Source organism: Primulina eburnea, chromosome 12 (assembly GCF_022965805.1).
Source record: "Primulina eburnea isolate SZY01 chromosome 12, ASM2296580v1, whole genome shotgun sequence".
NCBI classification, from domain to species: Eukaryota; Viridiplantae; Streptophyta; class Magnoliopsida; order Lamiales; family Gesneriaceae; genus Primulina; species Primulina eburnea.
The window spans coordinates 4,730,533-4,752,386 of NC_133112.1; the positions used below are offsets into that span (position 1 = coordinate 4,730,533).

General features: G+C 32.3%; 4 protein-coding genes across 12 annotated transcripts in view; 1 reads left to right on the top strand and 3 right to left on the bottom strand.

The window, feature by feature from the left end:
* Positions 1 to 120: 120 nt before the first annotated feature.
* LOC140807110 (uncharacterized) lies at positions 121 to 2,725 on the top strand. 7 transcript variants are annotated; one of them, XM_073163810.1, is made up of 6 exons: positions 132 to 335; positions 1,081 to 1,159; positions 1,494 to 1,570; positions 1,666 to 2,094; positions 2,185 to 2,231; positions 2,313 to 2,725. In XM_073163810.1, the coding sequence occupies exons 3-6, from the start codon at positions 1,513 to 1,515 to the stop codon at positions 2,511 to 2,513; spliced, it is 735 nt and encodes a 244-aa protein (XP_073019911.1). In that variant the 5' UTR covers positions 132 to 335; positions 1,081 to 1,159; positions 1,494 to 1,512; the 3' UTR covers positions 2,514 to 2,725. The 7 variants fall into 7 exon arrangements, with proteins under 7 accessions (XP_073019915.1, XP_073019913.1, XP_073019914.1 ...); XM_073163814.1 differs by lacking the exon at positions 1,081 to 1,159 and having other exon boundaries at positions 121 to 335; positions 1,431 to 1,570; positions 2,331 to 2,725; XM_073163812.1 differs by lacking the exon at positions 1,081 to 1,159 and having other exon boundaries at positions 125 to 335; positions 1,462 to 1,575; positions 1,674 to 2,094.
* Positions 2,726 to 4,576: 1,851 nt separating this feature from the next.
* Positions 4,577 to 10,352, bottom strand: LOC140806959 (probable serine/threonine-protein kinase At1g01540). Of its 2 annotated transcripts, none has more exons than XM_073163529.1 (8): positions 10,134 to 10,272; positions 7,118 to 7,492; positions 6,843 to 6,944; positions 6,436 to 6,558; positions 5,947 to 6,117; positions 5,458 to 5,587; positions 5,180 to 5,389; positions 4,577 to 4,721 (listed from the first exon to the last, which is right to left on the bottom strand). In XM_073163529.1, exons 2-8 carry the CDS (start codon positions 7,438 to 7,440, stop codon positions 4,644 to 4,646), a joined length of 1,137 nt encoding a protein of 378 aa, XP_073019630.1. In that variant the 5' UTR covers positions 7,441 to 7,492; positions 10,134 to 10,272; the 3' UTR covers positions 4,577 to 4,643. The 2 variants fall into 2 exon arrangements, with proteins under 2 accessions (XP_073019630.1, XP_073019629.1); XM_073163528.1 differs by having other exon boundaries at positions 4,578 to 4,721; positions 7,118 to 7,497; positions 10,134 to 10,352.
* Positions 10,353 to 10,820: 468 nt separating this feature from the next.
* On the bottom strand, positions 10,821 to 15,494 carry LOC140806958 (DUF21 domain-containing protein At5g52790-like). The gene is made up of 11 exons (XM_073163527.1): positions 15,149 to 15,494; positions 14,909 to 14,985; positions 14,721 to 14,804; positions 13,436 to 13,636; positions 12,845 to 12,984; positions 12,680 to 12,767; positions 12,395 to 12,468; positions 12,010 to 12,271; positions 11,865 to 11,911; positions 11,257 to 11,539; positions 10,821 to 11,023 (listed from the first exon to the last, which is right to left on the bottom strand). Exons 1-11 carry the CDS (start codon positions 15,327 to 15,329, stop codon positions 10,979 to 10,981), a joined length of 1,482 nt encoding a protein of 493 aa, XP_073019628.1. The 5' UTR covers positions 15,330 to 15,494; the 3' UTR covers positions 10,821 to 10,978.
* A 4,180-nt stretch (positions 15,495 to 19,674) lies between these two features.
* Positions 19,675 to 21,854, bottom strand: part of LOC140807143 (uncharacterized protein At3g49140-like) — a 30,039-nt gene continuing 27,859 nt past the window's right edge. For both annotated transcript variants that reach the window (XM_073163856.1, XM_073163857.1), the window contains exons 9-10: positions 21,514 to 21,609; positions 19,675 to 20,037 (exon numbers count right to left, since the gene is read on the bottom strand). In XM_073163856.1, coding sequence (XP_073019957.1) covers positions 19,936 to 20,037; positions 21,514 to 21,609 — 198 coding nt within the window. In that variant the 3' untranslated portion in view covers positions 19,675 to 19,935. The remainder of the gene's footprint in view (positions 20,038 to 21,513; positions 21,610 to 21,854) is intronic.

Here is a 21,854-nt window from a genome sequence, read left to right on the forward strand (position 1 = left end):
AAATTAATTATGATTTATATTTTATCATCATTAAAAAATAATCAAATTGATCAAGAAAAAAAGATAAACCCAATTTTGTAATTATTGGGTGAGAACGGTCTAATTCTGTAATTTCGTCCCTCAGGAAATATGACCGTTTTTCTGTGGCCCTTCAATATATTCGACATTCGTAGAAGGCGAGAGTGCCAGAATGCATTCAAGCCGTTGAAAATTGAGAAGAAAGGAGTGAAGAAATTACATTTAGTCTAATCCTCTGAAAAAGTGAGAAATTTTTCGAATCAATTGGAAAATTCTGTGGAACGCGAAAGGAATTTCTGAAAATCCGAGAATTTACCGTGAGTTTTCTTCTCCAACTTCTTTGTATTGGAAATTTTCGTGAAAAAGTTGGAGCGAACATTTATCGAGTTAATATTTATATTTTTAAATTGATGGTGAATTTATTATTATTATTATCGTTTGTTTATCCTTAGCTGGCGAATTATGTTAAGCCTTCCAATTTCAGTGTTCGTTTCTTCTTCAACTTTTGATTTGAAAGGATTCTTGCCGATAATGGAAGTTTGATTCAGTACATTGGGATAACTTTTGGAGCAGTTGATAATCAATAATCTGAACGTCCCCGTGTTTTTTAACTTGTTGGTTTATTGATTATTATGCCCCTAAATTTTAGGGTTTTTGTTGGGTTGTGTTTTTCTGGTTTCATGTTCTGTGCATAAGCTATTTAAGAGTCCTGTGTGCTTGGGTCTCATTATTGTTGGTTTTTTTTTTTTTTAATATGAGTGTTTTCAAAGTGATCTTGATCATACATGGGAGGTAATGGCACTTCTTCTAAGGGAAAAAAGAATTTGGAGGATGTTGCTTTTTATGAATTATTGATATCGGAGTTACGAAATGGATCATACATTTCACGTGTTTTTCGTATAATACAGCAGTTAATAAAAAGATACACAATAGTTATTGCTAATTTTAGAGGGGAAGAGGAATTATTGCAGCAAATTCGTGGGTTGTTCCCATTTAACAACTTTTACTTTTCATTCGACTTATATAACTTATATGAATTTTGATGAAGTTAATGCAATACAGTATTCAAGTGGATGGCATCATCAAAATTCAAATAGTTTATGATGCAAATTTCTCAATTATTGACAAACTGTACTGCCTGGTGAGGAGTTTATAGAATCTTCGATAAAAAAAAGCTTCTTTAAATTCTCTTTTCTGATTGTGTTGGCTGCCTTTATAAGTTATTAAACTGTGAATCAACGTTTTAACTATGCTTTTGATAGATAGGGTTAAGTGTGGAAAATGTATTTTAGTTCTCAATCTTACCGTCACATATTTAAAAACATTTACGTTCATTTACCTCTCCCATGGAAGTAGAAATAGAATCTATGTAATAAATTCCTCAGACAATGTTACTGGTGTTTTCTGTGCAGAACCATTCTTAAATTGATTGTTGCATGACAGTATATTAGTCAGCCTGCTCTGAAAATTTTCAGATCGTGGTAACAAAAACCTATGGCAACCCCTGCTCATTTCCTGATGCAAGATCAAAATTTAAATATTCTCCACAATGGTAAAGTTACTCATATCCCGACATGAATTGTTATCATAATACTCTGTTGACTTGCGCGGAGAAAAAATGCGTTGATTTTCTCTTGGAGACTCTAGGTGGAAAGACTGATGTAACCAAGGCAGATAAGAAAGGAAGGATCGGTGGTCGGAAAGCTCTAAATGACATATCAAATTCAAGAAAACCATCTGTATTTCAGTCAAACAGGACAGACAATTTTATAAATGCTGTTTCCAATGGGAAAGATCTATGTGCTTTGTCTACTGCTATCACCAAAACACGGGGAAAGGCAACCGAGAAAGGAAAAGATTTTGGCAGGAAAGCACTTGGCGACATTACAAACTCAGTTAAGAGACCTTTACAATATGTGCCAAAGACAGGTGGGAAGTTAAGTGCTGTTGCAGAGGAAAAAGTGCCCATCTCTATAGAAGAAGAGAGATTTCTGCACAATCATCAAGAATGCATCAAAGCACAAACAAAAATCATGGGTTTGGACTTTTTTATGAAGTCAGTTGGACTTGATAATGGTATTGCCAATCAACTTCAAGAATCAATATTTTTTTTTTCATATTTGTACTATGCCCAGTAACCGAATCCTCATTTCTTGGTATTCTCAGATTTTCCTGTGAAGCCGTCTGCTATGGTAAAGTCATCACTAAAGGAGGTCGGTTCCGTCACATTCTGTTATTCATTTACAATGTTTTGACTTTGAAATTTTAGATATTATTATTCAATTATAATTCAGCCCGAGGAACTGGTCAAGGATTTGATCATGGAAGAGATGACCGAGCAGCCCTCTAGCGATGATGAAATTCTAAAATTCTGGAACACAGGGATTTCTGGCAACTTTTCACCTGCTTGTCGATCACCAGAGTCACCAAAGCTGCCATACATGAAGTGGGGGGAGGAAAATTTTTCTGATCTCATTGTAATCGAGACACCTTAGCTGAGATGCATCCTTGATGGTAATTTGAACTGTGGCTTGTGTGCCGACATTATCTGATGAGAGGATTGGTTAGGTTTTGGGTCAATTAATTGTGACCACATTGCAGATTGGCTTTATGATTTGTATGACAGATGTGTATTGAGACAGCAGAAGCTCATTGTTTTCTGCTAACTCAGTTCGTCGCTAATGTGATCCCAATTTCCGTTCGATAACCAATTTTAAGAACGGCTATTTGGTGCAGCCATTGCATGAATACTTGTGGACGTTTTCTTCCTTGTTATTTTCGAATAATTTGGTTTAGTATGCGCCTCAAATCAAAGTAGGAGATAAATATTATATTCCCTTTTTTTAAAAAAAATCTCAAATTGATGAATAATAAGTTTTTAATGTAATTATTATGTGTCAGAAAAAAAAATCCGTATTATTTAATTAATGTTTTTTGATATTTTACTTCCCAATAAATCCGAAATTTAAATTTTAAGTTTTCTTAATAAGGAAAAGAATGGTAGAAAATAGGCCCCTTTTTTGTTTTTGTTTTTTTTTGTAGAAAAATAGATGCTCGACTCGTGTGAGGTGGCCTAGTATTTAGTAACTATCCCTTTCAGTTTTGTTTTTCTAGTGATAGTTTTGGATGTTGAAATGAAGTCGAATCATCATATGAAATGAAGTTTAGAACTTGATAAAATTTTACTACACGAATATATTCAAAGAAATACATGATAACCCGATAAGATTTCATGATACTACTGCTAAGGTGAGATTTTCACGCAGCTTCACTTTGACCAGTTGAAGCTAAAAGATTCATAACTCAGGTTCTTGGCTATGAACAGATTGCAGCTGCATCCTGCCTCATTTTCTTGGGACCACTAACCAGAACTCCGAAGTCGAATTCATCAAACTCCAACAGTATTTCTGCCTCAGAAAAATTTACGTACATTTAGTTAAATTAACATTGCATATTCAGAGGTAGACACAATAAATTTCATGCATGGAAGGGTGATTTAATTTGTTAAGCAGAAAAAACTTATATTTGGAGATCTTTTTCCGGACAAATCGCACTCTTGCTTCCTGATTTTTACCCTGTTAACTAGTTTCGTAATTATTTCTGGAGAAAAGAAGGATCTTATTTTTAAATTCAGGTCTTTGGCCTAAATGTATTGTTGTGAATTTCTCCAAAGGTTGTTGGTGTGGAAGGCTTTCTAATTCTCTGTCGACGTTGTAAGGCCAAGATTCTGGTGCTGGAGATGTTACTGATGTTGGGGAGTCAGCACTTTGAATCTGCCCCACGTACATATATAGCCTTCTGTTTCTTATTCCGAAGAAACACTAAAGTTGCAGCAATCACAATAGACAACACACAAGAACAACATATTGAGCATTGATCGTGCTGTGTATGAATATATCTGATCGGTGTTACGGTCAATTGGGTAGATGTACTCATGTAGTAACGAGTCAGAAGACCGGTCAGAATGAGAAAAATGAGAAACGAGCATGGAATTATAGCTCCAAGCCAAATCCAACTTTTCGAGCCTAAAATGGAAGAAACTGGTCTGTCAAGAGCATTTGTCCTGAAAGAGATGGTTTGAGGTTGCTTCTGGTCGTCCATTGTGGGCCTTTTCTCTCTCGTCACGTTTGCTTGAATTTGTAACCTTAAGGTGGAAATATTGCAAAAAGTCCCTGAATCTGGAAGGAGAAGCTCTAGCATTGCAAGATCTTCTGATTTCTTGAAAGCTGATACAAGGAGAATTCTTGGAATGTTTAAACAATTTAAAGATGTTAATATGTTTACTGTTATAAATAATATATAGATTTGCCCAATGAGTTCGAAAATAGTTTTTAAGGCCTAAAAAAAACTGAAAATAGAATTATTGAAAAATTTCAAAGTCATCAGTCATGGTTCGAAAATAATCTAAACAATTAATTTAGTGGACTTAAATATAAATATAAACTCTAAATAAACCAAAGGTATATAAATACATTTTCCTAAAAAGGTCAAGCTAAAGAAATATTTAATTGACGCTAAAACTGAAAATACATGATCAAAGAAAAGAGCGAGTGAGAGTTTTGGAAAATTTCAATTTAAGATTTATTTTAATATTTAAATTTTACATGTATTTTATAAAACGAAATTTAAAAATCTGAAATAATTCCAAATTTATCTTCTTTGGAGGAGATACGCCTAGAAGCCTGTCTCTTTACCACACGTTCCTGCAAGAAACACATACGACACTGATCTAAATGTTTCGTGTTACCACCAAACTTACACCTCTATCATATATAGGCGAGAAATTAAATATTACATTTTTCGAAATTTCAAATATGATAATTAAAATTTTTGTTGACATAATTAGAGGTCCTTAGTTCCCAAATTAAGGATGTGTCGTACTAAAATTAATATGCAGAGTTTTATAAAATATATATTATTAATTAAAGTTAAATCACCGATGTTAAAAACCACATGCAAACGAACTTTTGATATTTTAGTGAAACATTTTAAAAATTATTTCAAAATTGTCACTTAACAACTCAATTTCATATTTTAGAAATCATTTCAAATTTTAAAAATTGAATACTTTAATTTTAAAATTAAAAATAAATATGTTTCATTTTTATTTATCACAGGCATAGCATGTCACAAGTACTCGTTGCATCCGATGAATACTTACATCACTGAGCAACAAGTCACGAGGCTCTAACATATGGATAATCTCTCCCATTTTAGGCCTATTTTCGACTTCAAAATCCACGCACCGAAGAGCAATGAGAAGAATTCGTTTGAGTTCCTTCATTGGTGGAGGTTCAGGCAACATAGGATCGAATACGAGACTGTATTTTTGGTCTGACACCATGGATTTTACCCAATCCACCAAATATTCCTGCGAGAACCCAAATTGTTAAATTCAAGAAATTTGATTTTCACTTATAAAATCAAGATGATTTTAACCTCTATATCTCCTAAAGTCGAATATGTCGAAGTCTTCCCGGATACAATCTCCATTACAAGAACTCCAAAGCTGTAAACATCACTCTTCGTGCTCGCTAACCATGTGTTCGTTAACTCGGGTGCAAAATACCTACATAACCAACATAATACTTAATATTTGTTATTGTGCATGGATCGATGGATTTCAAATTCTTGGACTTCTTAGATCTGTTTTTTTCATCTTAAGCAATTTCAATATCAAATGTAGTAGATTTCAAATGGGGTTTTTTGAACTCATATCTTTTTTGTATTTAATGTATTTGACACTAATTAACTCAACACTTGATAAGTGAGATATGTGTCAAATATTAAATACAGTGAAACTGAATACAAAAATTTCAATTTTAAATACACCGAGATATGTGTCATTTAAAATTCATTTGAATACTGAGAAGTTGTTTAATGCATAAAAGATTCTTGAAACTAAAATGGTAGAAAAAGTATATTTACCCGGTCATTCCCATCGGAGAAGTCGTGACATGATTCCACTCGGGTCCTAAAAGCTTGGTGATCCCATAATCAGAAATCTTGGGATTCCATTGTTTATCAACCAATATATTGGTTGATTTCAAACTTTGATGAATCACCGCCGGCTCTATGTCTTCGTGAAGGTAAGCCAAACTGTGCATAAATCAAACATATCTTGCAATTTTTATACCACACATGCATACACATATACATAATATAACCCACAAATTTTTACAGTTTTTAAAGAGAACTTCAAATCATTTACCATAGGAAAATGAAAATCATATAACAGATATGAATAGTATGTCGAAACTAAAAATTTCAATTAAGACGATGATACAAAAACTAAAAATTTAGGGGCATTGGCGACGTCGATCTCGTCCGGCCACTCTTGACTCGCTTAGAAGATCAAGGAGATAAAATATGCAGTAACAAATTAAAGAAGTTTATATTCAGTAAAGATTCACAAACCCTTTTGCGATTCCTATGATAATCCTCACTCGGATATTCCAACTTAGAGGGCTCACTTGGCCTATCGACTGGTGAAGCCACTGGTCAAGATTCCCATTGTCTACATACTCGCACACCAGTAACCTGAACGAACAATATTAACCATTAACAAATAAAGTACGTGATTATATGCAATAAAGATTCAAAAATTTAGTTACTGTCCACATTACAAGCTAGCTAGACTTGGTCGTATGACCCAGGGATGGGCACTTAATTGATATAAATCTGTTTTTTTTTTCAGCGAAATCGTATAATTTCATTGAAAGTTAAACAATTTTTTTAGAATATATAGAAATCGCATCAGGATACACTAAGTTGTATTCTGAGTTTTTGATATCAAATAGTCATGAAAAAGGGAAGGATGGTACCGATATGTTCCTTCTGCACAATATCCCATCAACCTCGCCAAATTCTTGTGCTTAATCAACAGCATTGCCTCCGCCTCTCTAATAAATCCCTTCACTCTACTCCTGTCAATTTATTAGCCCACAAATCACTGGATACTCGAAGGGTTATCCAATCAATTCATGCATAAACACTTGAATTTATTTTTATTTTAAAAAAGATTAATTACGCGTAAAATTGTAATTTTTTTTAGCTTGTGTCAGCTGTTATCTTCTTTTTCGGCTGTTCTTAACCATACCTGCTATTATATAGTCTTTTAACAACAACTTGAGTATTATCGATCGATAAACCGCGAAAGACGATCCCATGATCACCACTCCCGATCACATTCTCGTCAACCAGTCCACCGGTAGCTTCTTCAATCTCCCTCAAAGTCCAACGGTTCACGGATCCGGTATCCAACACCACTTGTTTCAAGTCCTCCCCATCACTAGTGCCACCTATACTTTTTCCATTAATCCCAGGCCATTGATGATCATCATAATACATTACTTGTTTTTCTGGTTCCTCCATGTTCGCTTCAACCTCGCAGCTCTTAACGGATAAGAGCCTTTTATCCATGAAACTTGGATTGATCGGCAATCCCGGACTTGATGCTTTCGTGCTGTTTTTCCTGTTCTTCCGGAATACAAGAACGAAGGTGAGGATTAAAAGCAGGATTACTAAAACGCCGATTACGATAACAACCCATAATTTCATTCCCAAGACTGATATTGGTTCTGAAAGCTGGTGGCCAATGGAGGATGCATCGAATGCCATTATGATTTTTTTAAAAAAGTTTTTGGCGTTGTTTGTTTAGATAGGAAGAGGGATTAATATATATATGTATTGTTCTTGATCAAGATATTGATCTCTGCATTTCGAATTTTTGATAAGCATCACCAGCGAATCATGGGTTTTTTTCTTTTTCCTTCTTTTAAATAAAAAAATCAATTCCGATAATTTAAATATTATGATATTAATACAAAGTTTAATAATCTTTGTTTATATTAGAGATAATTATAGAACACTCAAATAATTATTTCAATATTTATTCAAAAAAAATTATTTGAATATACAAAATACATGTAATTCAACATTAGGAATAATTCTTAACTAAAAAATATGTTGAATTAATTTTTGTCTAAAAACTTTATAGATTAAGTTAAATTTTAAACTTTGTAGGTTACGTTTTTTATAAGAATATTTGTAAAAACTTATGATGAGATATAATCATATTTGAATGAGACTTGATAAGATTTGGATAAGATTGAGATAATTATATATTTACAACGATAGAGTTGTTTTTACAATATCTAAAATTACATAAAATTAAGGGTATATTTGATATCAAATAAAAAGATAGATCATTATATCAAAATTAAGTTTATACAAGGGATTCATGTTTAATAATATAAAATATAACATAAAAATATAGAGAGTGATGTTTTTTTAAAAAAAACATGAATGTGCATTTGGTTTAAATAGTCATAGCTTAATAGTAGGCATAGTTTGGTACACATGATAGGATAAGCATGTGATATATAATATAAAGATAAGTTACTGATAAATAAGATGTAGGATATTATATTTAATGTTTGGTTTGATTTTAATAAGAGCGATTAAATTTATTTATTAGATTGTATTGACAAAATTAACTTTATTATAATAAATTTTATAATTTCAAATTTTTGATTGAGTTCATATTTCTTATTTGTTCATGCGCCGAGAGTGCTTGCATGATTTATTTTTTTTACCTAATTTTATGTATTATATAATATGATAATTGAGTCCTTAATTTTGTAAGTCAAGTCAAATATAAATTTTTGAGGTTAATCGAGTGATATTAATAATTTTATTGAGATTTATACAAATTATTTATATAATTATCTCGAGTTCATTTATATAATTATCATATTATATAATATATAAAAATAAATAAAAATATTTATTTGATTTTACTTTCTACCTACAAATAAAATGATAGAACAATAGGGTTTAAGATTTTTATATATTGAGGGCAATTAAGTCATTTGTGTTGTTTTTATTATTAGATTAAAATTATCACAATATATAAAATTATTTATCACGGACTCATGATATTATCTTGAGCTTTCTAAAAATGTACCAAACGTGGGATAAGAGAGGATTATTTATCAATCTCTCTTATCACATGTACCAAACTATACCTAAATTTGTAAGTATATACGTGATAATAGTTATTAGTTACAGTTATGTCTCCATGCAACTCCAATTGAAATTCAACTCTAATTAGTCCCCAAATTCAATTTCAAGTTTACGATTTTGATTTTGATCTAGTGTAACCATAATTGTGTCTAATTTGTGAGTGTATTCTTCGATGAAAAAATTTCTTTGCTATGTTCAAATACTAATCAAATGGACAAATTAACCCAATCATTTTTACATCAAACTAGTAAAAAAAAAATCATCTAAGTCATCCAAAAAGTGAACAAACAAAAGACTAGGTCCTGGTAGATGAGATCTTACCTATATGGGCACTACCCTCTCTTCATTTCAACAGGTAAGATCTTGTCACACATACAATTTCAAAAAAAAAGTGGGTCCTATATATGCATGGACAAATCTTGGTCATTCATCCTATCATGAGGACAATATCCACATGGGTAGGAGGAAATAAACCGTCTCTTGTGAGATGATCTCACGAATCTTCATCTGTGAGACGGGTCAACTATATCGATATTCACAATAAAAAGTAATATTTTTAACATAAAAATTAATATTTTTTCTTGGATGACCCAAATAAGATATCTGTTTCACAAAATACGACTCGTGAAACCGTCTCACACAAATTTTTGTCCAAACAAAACGACGTGAGACCTTCCCGCAAGTTATTTTTGAGAAATATGTCGGATTCACGTGCATAAAAAATCATGTGAAATCGTATCGACATTTTATTTTTGGTCACGGCCCGTGGACAATACTTTTAATTATAAAAATAATTCATTTAAATTAAATGATAAATATGTTCATAATTGAGAGACTGCCAAAAGCTATCCCAGGTTCGGAAGCTCCAAAAGTAATCAAATTCGTCAAATATGGCAGCCAAATCGGCGGATCACACAATTTTCGTTCTTTTAGTATGCTGAAAGCTTGCAGCAAAGCGAAACCCGTTAACAATGGCACGCCTACGTACGCCAAGATTCTCGAAATCATTCTCTTCCACACAATTTCAGGTATTTTATCATCATTTTCTTAGTAATCTCTGCTGCTTTCATTGTTTTTAGTTGTGTTACCTTTTCTTGCAAGGCTTTCTTTATTCTTGAGCTGTCTTGTATCTGGGGTTGACGGTCCGGTGAACCCCTTTGCCCCGCCGTGCTGCCTCTCCATGTTCTTGGTTGTTGGAATGGCAACCCACGACGGTCGTTGTGGAGATTTGGTTTGCTTTGTGTCCATGGAAACGGTTTTGTTGTGTGTGAAAGTGTGATTTGTTGGAGAATGGTGACAGTTTTCATAGCTTTTTCTCCAGCTTGTTATATGTTAGTGTTTTTGAGAGAAATGTGTCTGTGCACTAGAGCCACTAGTTGTCATTTATGATAGATTGAACTCTTATCCAGATTTATGATTGGAATTTGCTAAAAGATATTTTCGGCCCACACAATTCTCGTCTTTATATGATAAAAGAAGATAAAATAAATTTGCATACCGAGTCAAACCAGACACCTTCAACTTTTGGGAAACCAAATTCCATGCCTCCGGGTGATGTTTACCGTCTTTCTATTTTTGCAAAGATCGAATCTTGAGGATATTACAATCAGAGGGATCATCTAGCAGCATTTTTACCAGATTTTCAATTTTTAAGTGTATTAAAAGTTTTCTATGCATTTATCTGTGTCAAAGTGCTGTATATCTTATGAGTTTAGTACAGTGGTGATTCGTCTTGTCTACAAAGTCAAAACTCAGCAGGTAGTGTTGATACAGAATTGTGGCAATAGAATGTTTTGCTTAAGTTAAATAGCATCACCAATTAACAACCGAGATTTTCTCTTTTAAATTTTCGGCTTCAAAATATCACATGAATAATCCCGAAAATTGGCAAAGCTTGCTGTTAATAGTGTAATCGCATTACATCTGGAAATTATCAACTGCCCAGATTTCTCAGCTTCTCGTATGATTTCCTCGAAACCTGATTTAAACATCATATGGGAATCAATTACTCTTAATAGAGTTTTATCATCCTTAGCATATATAAATCAAAAAACCATGTAAAGTTAACATACATAGATTTGCGGTTAGTCTGGTAAGAATGCATATGTATTTTTCACTTTAAATACTTAGGAATTAGGTTGGAAATCACAGAATATGCTTACGTAATTGGATTTACATTGTATACTTTGTCTAAATGGCATGTTATCTGACCTGATACGTGGATGGTGATCCGCACCGAGGGCGAGCAATCCCATTTGTAGAATTTGCCACTGAGTTCCCTAATGATGGAGAATGACTTGGTCGGGTAACAGGTGATTGAATATACGGAGAGAGTGGCGAACTTGTGGTAGCTGTTTGATGATAGGATAGTGGCGTCTGATGGCTAGAAGAATAGGGAGATCCAGTTGGGCTTCGCCAATTCAGGTGAGCAGGTGATGCCATTCCCGGAGACTTGGGTCCAAATTTAACTGGAGTTAATATATTAATCTTTATCCTGTAGAACTCACAAAGAGGGAAGTCTTTGATTAAACAACAGCAAGGATGTGTATAAAATAGTGAAACAAACACATGAAGAGATTAAAATAGTAGTATGATAAAAAAAAGGTTATTGATTCAGAACAATAGTAAATGGATCAGTCTTTTAAAAAATGGAGAAACCTAAGTAGATACAAAACAGAGATGGTGGAGTATTTTAGGAAACAAAAAGAGACGCGACAAATAAACTAAAAGTGGTTACTCTAAAGGATTCTTCTTCGGTACATAGTATAGATTAATCTTGGTCTGTTTGATGAAGGAGGTTAAAATTGAGTCTAACTTACTTGTTGTGGACATCAACATATTCATCCGTTTCGTCCAATATTGGTCCCTTAAGAAACATACAAGCACATAGAGCTTTAGATATTATTGAGGAGAAAAAATAAAGCATCTACTTGGAAAATTTAATTTAGTATGAACTTAGTTTACCTGTAGTAGCTCTTCCAGAACATCTTCCATCGTAATGATACCAAGAACTTCTTCATCTGTACTAAGGGAAGAACTTAACTTTTCTACACCAATTATTATGTCTAAGTTGGAGTTGATGTTCGGTTTCGACTCGTTAGATTTTGGGGGCATACTTTCTGCTACATCCTTGAGATGACTGACATTCTTTACAACAACACCCATATGGCTCTGCCCTTTCTGAAACTGGTTCAATATGTCATACAATGGTAGACTTTCGTTGAATCTGTCACGCCAAAAACAAGAAGAGTTTGTTACAGTTGGATATAATATGGTGAAAGTCTTGAAGTCGGATTAGTAAGTAAAATATTGATGAAGGGAATAAATATAAATTGTTGGAATGATGTACCTAGGTATTCTCCTTATGGTAAGATTTTTGATGGGGAAATCGTCTTCTGGGCGACATTTGATCAAATTCTTGACCTATTCTCATTTCAAGAACATGATAGAAAAACCAACTTAGGTCAACGAATCAAGATTTTCTTTCACAGTGGTCGGGGAAAATTAATATAAAGAACTTGCCCATCATTTTTTCTAGTGAATGCTAATAATGTGTGCCTATTGGAGAAAAGCTTTTTTCTAAGATAATGATTTTTTTTGTCGGTTCGACTTAAGACTGCTTGGTTTGGCTTACCAGAACGAGGCCAACAATGTTTGTTGGAGAAACCGAGTATACTGGTATACGACTGTGGCCTCTGCTTATGACCAGATCTATAGTATCACTGGGTACAGATATATTAGTAGAAACACAAGAATGTAAACTTTGAACGGAGAAAAGGGCAGAGATCTTGCTGCATACTTGTCAAGTTTAGCATTAAGATCGAGTGAAAAAACTTCAGACAAAGGTGTCATTGCATCTCTGGCTGTTTTCTCAGTCAAGTCCAAAGCTCCAGAAATGATGGTTGTTTCATCATGGGTTAATTCTCCTCCCTTTCCAGCCTGACATCAGAGATTCATTATATCCAAAAATTGCTATAGAAATTAATATTGGGTCGTACATAATTTAAACATGTTGGGGAACTATGGCTCCATCAAAGCCACATTTGCTTATGCCGCCATTAGTGAAGCAAGTCAATACTCAAAACTTTTTACCAGTAGTCCAATCATGTTCACATGGGGTTTTCTTGTGTTAGCAGTTGTTTCTGCTACCCCGAGTGACATATTGTGTGGTTCGATGATTAAAACATAGCTTTTGTACTGCTGTGTAGGGTAAAATATTTGAGTTGTAATCATCATATGTAGATTGGTAAATAACGAACTATGATCCTATGTGTGTGTGTCTATGGAAATCATGTGTTCCATTATGTTATCTTCAATTGTTTATCACATATTACGAGGAAGTTCTGTAAATATGATGTTTCCCATATTATTAAAATCAAGTAATACAAACCTCATTTCCATGCATGTCAACCAAGGTTTTCAACTCAGCACGCCGCAGTAAAGCAGAATGTCTCTTCCCAAGCAACAAATCCAGAAGCTTGCTAATGGGGTACGATAAAGGGAAAACTATTATCACCAGCAATCTTACTAGTACTGATAATCTTGCTCCGATACTCAGACCATATCGCGAGCACACGGATTGAGGTATAATCTGCGCCAAAAGAAGAATGAGACTATGAATAAATCGACTTGAGCATGGATATGACAACAGATACGATTACAAATAACCTCATCTGTGTATGCGATGTGTATGAATACATAATTCGTTTCAATAATCTATATAAAATTAATGGTACAATTCATTAAATTTTGAGTAGCTTTAAAAACTAATCTTATATGCCATATTTGGGGTGTGATTTACCAAAGTTTTCAACGCAAGACCTCTCCCATTGATGGGAGTTTGGTGCCAACTAGGCTAAGAAGCCTGTGGCATAAAAAGTGTGCACTTTGACTTCCCTGATAACTTCAAATTATACCAGTGCAAACATGATACGTCGTAGGCTGTGTCGAAGCATGATACGTAATTAACTCACCGTCTGGTTTGAAGAATAAAACATTAAATAAATTATTATAATATGCATACAAGGACGTGACATGATTGGAGCAATAGTGGGCTACTTCTCACTGGAAAATTGCCATCTTATTTATTTTTATTTTTTTAAAGCAAACATAGCTTAATTATTAATTTGGCATATATTTGGCAATAGAAGAAGGCTTTTAGCCTACCTGAAATCTAATCATGTACAATCCGTAAAAGCCAAATTTTAAATTAAGTTTAGATTCTTTCTCTCGTGCAGCTCATTTGAATCTAGAGTATTATGCATATATTGTACATCATCAATCATCATATCGTTCGAACAAACGGTTGATACAGCATATGTTCTGTATGCAGACAAACGGGCTGGAATTTTAAACTCTAAAACCTTTTAATATTTTAAATTGATATACCCGGACTAATATCATATTATTACAAAATTATACAAAGTTTACTTGTATATTTAAAAAAAAATAGGGCCAGCCCTGGTAAACAACCATGTGGCTCCGTCTCTGTACACAGACAACCTTCTGTATAAGCGTGATTATTAATTATTAATTGATGATCGTTACTCTTTCGCGGGAATACGAAATATTGCAGAATGTTTAAGGCATGCATTATGATTTGCATGAAGGGGTTGAAATTATAAGTTTCATAATGTATCTGGGGTTGTGTTAATTAAATAAAAATAACAGCGTACCTCTCCGAATGCAAGTATGAGTGTGACTGAAATCAATATGGCTCCCCAAGCAGGAAGAAGAGCATCGAGGAAAATTGGAAGGGCCTTTAATTATATCGCACGAGAAAAGAAAAAAAAAAGAATATATGTTAGTTTAAAGATTTATAAATTCAAAAAACTTAAATTGATTTTATATGTATTGCAGTTACCTCCATTGCCAGGGAATTGGATATAAGTAGTGTGCAAAGTAGCAAGTGCTGATTCTTCACAATTGGATAAATCTTTTCTGCAAAAATTTCAAAAGAGATGATGAAACCAAATACTGTGTCAGTGCACATGGATGGATTCAACAAATTTTGACGAGTTAGAAAACCTACCAAGAACTCGTGTGTGTTATACATATCTAGAATGGAAAAAATTACAATTCTTGATGTTTAACAAGGACTCACCGGCATTTTTTCTGTCCTCCGGCTGACCGGCCTTGATGAGGACTTCGAGATCGACAAGGCTAAGGGACATGAGTCCTAGAGTTAACCCGGACATGAGGCCGGCGAAAGAAACTAGGGACACACTTATTACCAAATATACCCAAAACATAGTTTCACAACATGGGACATCATTTGCTGCCATATTTTCAATGACTCTTGGCCAATGCAAGAATTTACTAGGAGATATTCAAATGTTTGGGTTTATAAGGAATTTTAAGGTTGGTCGGGAGTGCCTTTTTTGGTTAGGGACAAATGCAAGGTTTGTGTTCTAATGGAATGATTTTTAATTTTTTATAAATAGAAGAAAAGTGGGTCCAAAATCTTATATTTCAAATGATGATTCAATCTATAGTTTTGCATATCTATATTGTACTATATATATTGAGACTTGGAGTTGATAGATAGATCACTCATCATAGTTTATCAATTTTTAAAATTTCCAAAATTCCTCTACTATAATAACTAATACACCTTATAATAATTCACAAGATAACAAATTACAAGAAACTATGAATAAAATAATTGATTGTTCTCTTAAAAAAAACTATAAGAATTACTCTAATAATTTACAAAATGATATCACACTAAAATAATCAAACTATTTTATTCAAGAGTAGGTCTCTTGTGAGACGGTCTCACGAATCTTTATCTGTGAGACGAGTCAACCCTATCGATATTCACAATAAAAAGTAATACTCTTAGCATAAAAAATAATATTTTTTCATGGATAATCCAAAAAAAGATCCGTCTCACAAAATACGACCTGTGAGACCATCTTACACAAGTTTTTGTCATTACGCAAATAGTTACTCTAACTCATTATAAACAATCTTCTGAAAAATCATCTCTAAATTTTTTTATACTTAATATAAGTTCTCAATTGATTTAGCTTGGAAAAAATTAATTAAAAGCTACTATGGAAAAAAAATCGTGCAAGCATACATAGATTAGTGGTATTGGTCAATAAAAAATATGTCAATTTGATCATGGTATATTATATATATAATATATGCATCAATTATTTTTCGTACACTATCTAAAGTAAAGAAATTGATGCTTGACAGTACCAAGAAAAGCCAAGATTAGTTAAAATCTTTAGTAAATTATTATGATAAAGAACTAACTGGTGACATGTGAAAATCTATTTAATTTAATTCAAGTTGATGAGTTTCAAATGGATATACATATAGCCACGAAATTGTCAATCAATCAATTAAGCATTATGCATTTCTAGATCATTTTAAATGATCCCATGAAAATTTCGTGCAACAGTAAATCACCTCGTTTCGATTGCTTCTACCAAGCATAATTAATTATTACACTCAAACAATCTTTGTCTCAATAATTTCACTCACTGCAATAAATAAGAATCAATCTGGTGATGTTGGTTTTAATACCAATTATAGGATCAATTTTACTAAAAGTTATAACTGATGGCAACGTTACACCTTTAGTATTTTAAACCATACAACACCTCAAATATTATGTTTCAACTGCACTATCAAACATAAACCATTATTGAAATTTAATATGTTAACTCACAAATATCTCAAGGCACCTTACATAAGTAACCCAAAATCACTAAATTTTTGCCATCTTCCATTTCTAGCAACTAATTTGTCAATTCAAATGGTACGAGTTAGACTATATTTCATGGACCAATTACAAAAGAAATTGGACGACCAATGGAGTTGTTGAGTGTCAATCACCACTTTCCGACCAAAAAACATATGTATATTAAAATTGTGTGAAAGGATTAAATTCGGCCTTTGGGAAATACCCCCTACAAGAGGACCACATTATTTTTTACGTGATAGGTTAAAAAAACATGTAGCACTTTTATAATTATTGGATGAATAATTTGGGTAGTATCATATGATAAAGGGGAATAAATAAAATACAAATAATAATGGCCACACTATGTACCATGTCCAAAGATGATACCCGATAAAAAAAATTGGAGAGGTTTTTGCCAAATTTGGAATCGGTTAAAAAGATTAAAAATGAACATGTCGAAAATTCTATCAAAAACATGATGTTTTCTTTTTGTAAATTTAGAAACAAAATTTACTATTTAGTGTTTGGTTAAATTTATTTAAAACAGCTTATCTGTTCTTGCATCTTATACGTTGTTTTAGGAGTTTATAAGTTGTTAAAGTGTTTGAATAAGCTTATTTTAAACAACTTAAATATGTTAATGTGTTTACTATTATAAAAAAATTAATTGTCCAAATGACCAAAAATTATATAGTAATATGAGTTAATGTATATATATAATATATATAATATATATATATATATGAAAATAATTTTATAATTTTAATATTAAAAAAATAAATTTTATTTATATTTATATTTAGAAAAATCGATGTTCTTTGAAAAAAATTATTTAATATTGTTTTAAAGTATATAAATAAAATATTCATTAAAAAGCTCGTAGTTAATAATTTACTCAATAAAACCTTAACACTTTTGTTTTTTATATCTTAATAAAGATAAAAACTTGTGTGAGACGGTCTCACGGGTCGTATTTGTGAGACGGATCTCTTATTTGGGTCATCCATGAAAAATTATTACTTTTTATGCTAAGAGTATTACTTTTTATTTTGAATATCAGTAGGGTTGACCCGTCTCACAGATTAAGATCCGTGAGACGGTCTCACATCAGACTCACTCCTTAATAAAAGATATAACATAAATCTTATTTTAAATTTAACAAAAGACAAAGTGATAAATTGAGAGATTTAAGAGATGAGGATACAGAGGGATTTAAGAAGATATAGAATGATATTTTGGAGAATTGAAACATTAAAATTAATTTTTTTTGAAAAATGTGGAGTATCCGAACTTTTTTAAAACAGCTTATATGTTGTTTGAAACTTTTTTTACTACAAAAATTATGATAGCTTTAAGTTTCTTAAACAACTTATAAATTGTTTTTTATATCTTATAAATTCTGTCAAACACTCTCTTAATTTTGAACCATTGTGAAAAAGAAAAATTTAGAGTATTTTAAGAAAAATAAAAATTCAAAGAGCGTTTCTGGCATCCTTTAAATAAGTAAAAAAAAAAAACTTTTTAGGTCATATTAGATATAATTGAACAAAGTAAACAGAAATATGTTGTCACATACCACGTTCCAAGTGTCAATTGTTTAGTAATAAATAGCCATTAATGGATATCCGACTTAGCTTTAGTCCAAACACGAGTCGATTAATAAAAATAATTAAGTTTTAAAATAAAATAAAATTATATTGCATCATAAGATTAGGTACACCACCAAGCACGAAAGCAAGAGTCGTTGTTGCCCTTGCTTTATATAGAAGTGCCGCATTTCCTACATTTGACACTTTCTAAAGCGGGGAATTTGTTTCCCACGTACATTATAATCATTAAATATTGTTTGTGGATAAGAACTAGTCAAATAACTTTGAGTCGGAAATGTTTTTAAATCTTTAAATTCAAATATAAATCAATGTTCAGTTTCAATCGTACCAAAATAAATTTGTAATATCTGATTCACACAAAAAATAATTTTGCACTCTCTAGTCCACACGTGTTTTTCAGATAAAATTCGGTACAAAACACTGAAAATCTAATATTAGTATATCATGTTTGAGTACTAATATTAGGATGAAATTCGGTACAAAATACTGATATAAATGTTTTATATCTGATACAAAAGATAAAATTTTGAGTATAAAATCAGAACAACTACATTAATCTCAACACTTGATACACTTGTTTGGTACTCAAATATCATATATTAGTATCAGATTTGAAAGAGTTCATGCTGAAATATCATATATTAGAATTACTTTTTGTATCTTTTGTACATATTTTCATCGGAAAAAAGATGAGTCATTAATACAATTACTTGTTATACATGTTTGTATATTCAAAAATCATATATTAGTATAAGATCTGAAATATATCAGTACCATAATTTCAATGTTTTATACTTATTTTCATCCGAGAAAAGACATGTCGTTAATATCAATACTTGAGTGTAGAATTTTTTATTTTTTTTGTGAATCAGAGTATAAATTTTTGTTAAATTTGATAAAGATTGAACACAAATAAAAATATATCATCGATTATTTATTTATCATTTACTATATTAAGTTTTATGTAACTTTTGGTTTTTATAGGTTTTTTAGATTTCTCACTTTGGTTAAATAATTTCTTACAAGTTGTATATATAAATTTGAACAATCATCTCATTTAAGCTAGCTTTTGCTTGATAAGTAACAATAGTAATTTTTAAATAAGAATCGATATAACCAGTTTAATTTGAATAAAACTATATTTATACACAATTCAAATAGATTTGTGTGTCGATAAATTTACGCTAATAACTTTTTTCTTGAATAAAAATGCTAAATAAAATAAAGATAATTTGGTATCAAATAAAAGACGACTCTGACACCAAAATTTGTTGGTATAATAACGTCTCAAGTTTAATAATAATATAGCATAATATCGTATAGATAAATGATAGACATTTCTCCCAAAATAAATTTTTACAATTATTCAATACACATTACAAGATGGAAATAAGATACCATACCATCGTCGAACACAAGAATTGCAATGTCAAAATTTCTTGCAACAAGGAATAGAACAGTGGAACTGGAAGATTTCCTACATAGCTAGCTTTGTACTATTTTTATCAACTACGTACATAAGTACACAAGTACATGGGACAACATTAAAAAAAATACAGATCAGCAGCATCTAACTTGAACCTAAGATTCCGTCTGCTGAGCTTCTTTCCGTGGTTGAATTTTGTGAGCTCTCGGAAACAGCATGTCATTCAGATGCCTTTCAGCACTGTACTCCGATGAGGCCTGTGAAGCACACATAAGGGGGATTTGAGAGGTACACCAATCTCTTTGAAGGATGGCAAATTTATTAAGCCTTAGCCAACAAAAAAAACACACAAACACACACATATACTGAGATTCAAGAGAGAAACAAGAATTGTATCAGGATCGACCGAATGTTCAACAACAAATTCAATTATTCTACCAATGCTGAAGATGAAGCATCCAATCGAGCATTTGAGTTCATAAGCCAAAATCTCACAAGTTGCAAAATGTGGGATGATTTTTCACAAGAAGATATGAGCAACTGAAACAAGCTTTTTAGCTGGAACATTTTGAAAGAGTAGAAAATGGCATAAAGAGCAAAAGAGATTGAAATTTACAAGGTAGCAGTTAATGAAGACAATGAGCTGTATTATGCTTAAAGTCTAAGACTCGCTTGAACCATTTCAGGTTGGTAATGTTTCTTGTTTATTTCTTGGCGATAGATACAAAGTACGCGTCACATGTATGGTAATGAACTCCAATCCGTCTCTATTATAAGATGCATGCTACAGCTACAGCTACATCTTCTCCCTCCCCACCAATGGATAGCAAAACAGAGAACAAGCTTTGTGCTCGGTGTTTCCATTAATCTCATCATAGATTTTGGAAGTTCACAATGACCATATGTTGGAGAGTAACAACAATCCTCACTATTTGTCTATTAGTGTGTACATTGATAGGAATATGGGCTATTCTACAATTTGAAGTTTGAGTTACATCATCTACAATTTGAAGCAAAGCCATTATTGCTTGATTCAACAGCCGATATTATAGTCCATGCCATATGTTTGATTCCTTTTAGTTGAAGTTTGGTACAATTGTTGGGAGGACTTGCTGGTGAACGACAATTATCTCTATGGTCCTATGTGCCACAGCTATCAAAAGGTTGCATTGGGATTGTTCTACATTTTTAAATATTTGAATAGAGTTGTATCATTATTCATTTTTGATACGACAGTAAGTACGCAACCCTTCGCTACAGTATAGTCATGAATATTAATTATTAGTGTTCTAAAACGCTCAGGACCGTCTAGGCGATGGGTGACCCTAGAATATAGTCGTGAATATTGATGAATAATGATAAACCATAACCCATATTTGAAGTGGCTAAACAAGATGCAAGCAAAAGGTAAAGATGCTACGTAAGCATAGCTTTCTCGTTCTCCCATCCACTTGACATTTAGATAAGACTATGTTTCAGTTATTTATTTGTACTCTAGATCCCATTCTTCATTTTATCTACCTATAGCGTGTTTAAAAAGTAATGTGAAATATCTAAATCATATCAAGAATTTCGCCCTCTTTCTACACGCAACCATATCTGAAAGCTACCAAATGATATTTCCCGACACTGCTGTGTAATGAATGACATTGAGATGATGTTCTGTTGTTAAGAAACATCCAGCAAGGAAATTATGAACCACCCAAAAGTAAGGGAAAGAAAAGCGTACACACCCGTTTTTTGAATGGAAAGCGCAGTGTTTGAAGTTGTGTTCCCGAGCAGACCCGCAAGTCGAAACCAAGGCTGTCTACTCCTACAAGAGCACATTCCTGTCATTGTTTCAAGTTGTAAAAAATTAGTACAAAAACAAAGCAACTGCATATTAAGATTTTCTGATGACTCATTAGATGGTTCTTTTACTCCCTAATTCAATGGCAATACACTGCTAGAGTGGATAATCCATCATACAAGTAGATGAATCAGCCAAGTGAAAACAAAAATCATAAATCAACTACAACTTTAATAAATTTCTATGCTTCTGGGTGGGAAACGACTTATAGCTAGGACGATTTGT

What these genes read in the sequence shown, in the direction of transcription:
- LOC140806959 (XM_073163528.1), bottom strand. Translation starts at nt 10,352, where the DNA reads ATGAAAACTGTCACCATTCTCCAACAAATCACACTTTCACACACAACA. An exon ending in AAAAGACTATATAATAGCAG is followed by an intron (nt 6,945 to 7,117) that starts GTATGGTTAAGA and finishes ATAAATTGACAG; the next exon opens with GAGTAGAGTGAAGGGATTTA. An exon ending in GTGACTTGTTGCTCAGTGAT is followed by an intron (nt 4,722 to 5,179) that starts GTAAGTATTCAT and finishes TGTTTCTTGCAG; the next exon opens with GAACGTGTGGTAAAGAGACA.
- LOC140806958 (XM_073163527.1), bottom strand. Translation starts at nt 15,329, where the DNA reads ATGGCAGCAAATGATGTCCCATGTTGTGAAACTATGTTTTGGGTATAT. An exon ending in GGAGGACAGAAAAAATGCCG is followed by an intron (nt 14,986 to 15,148) that starts GTGAGTCCTTGT and finishes AAATTTTTGCAG; the next exon opens with AAAAGATTTATCCAATTGTG. An exon ending in GATCACCATCCACGTATCAG is followed by an intron (nt 11,024 to 11,256) that starts GTCAGATAACAT and finishes TGTTTAAATCAG; the next exon opens with GTTTCGAGGAAATCATACGA.
- LOC140807110 (XM_073163810.1), top strand. Translation starts at nt 1,513, where the DNA reads ATGGCAACCCCTGCTCATTTCCTGATGCAAGATCAAAATTTAAATATT. An exon ending in TTTAAATATTCTCCACAATG is followed by an intron (nt 1,571 to 1,665) that starts GTAAAGTTACTC and finishes TGGAGACTCTAG; the next exon opens with GTGGAAAGACTGATGTAACC. An exon ending in TAAAGTCATCACTAAAGGAG is followed by an intron (nt 2,232 to 2,312) that starts GTCGGTTCCGTC and finishes ATTATAATTCAG; the next exon opens with CCCGAGGAACTGGTCAAGGA.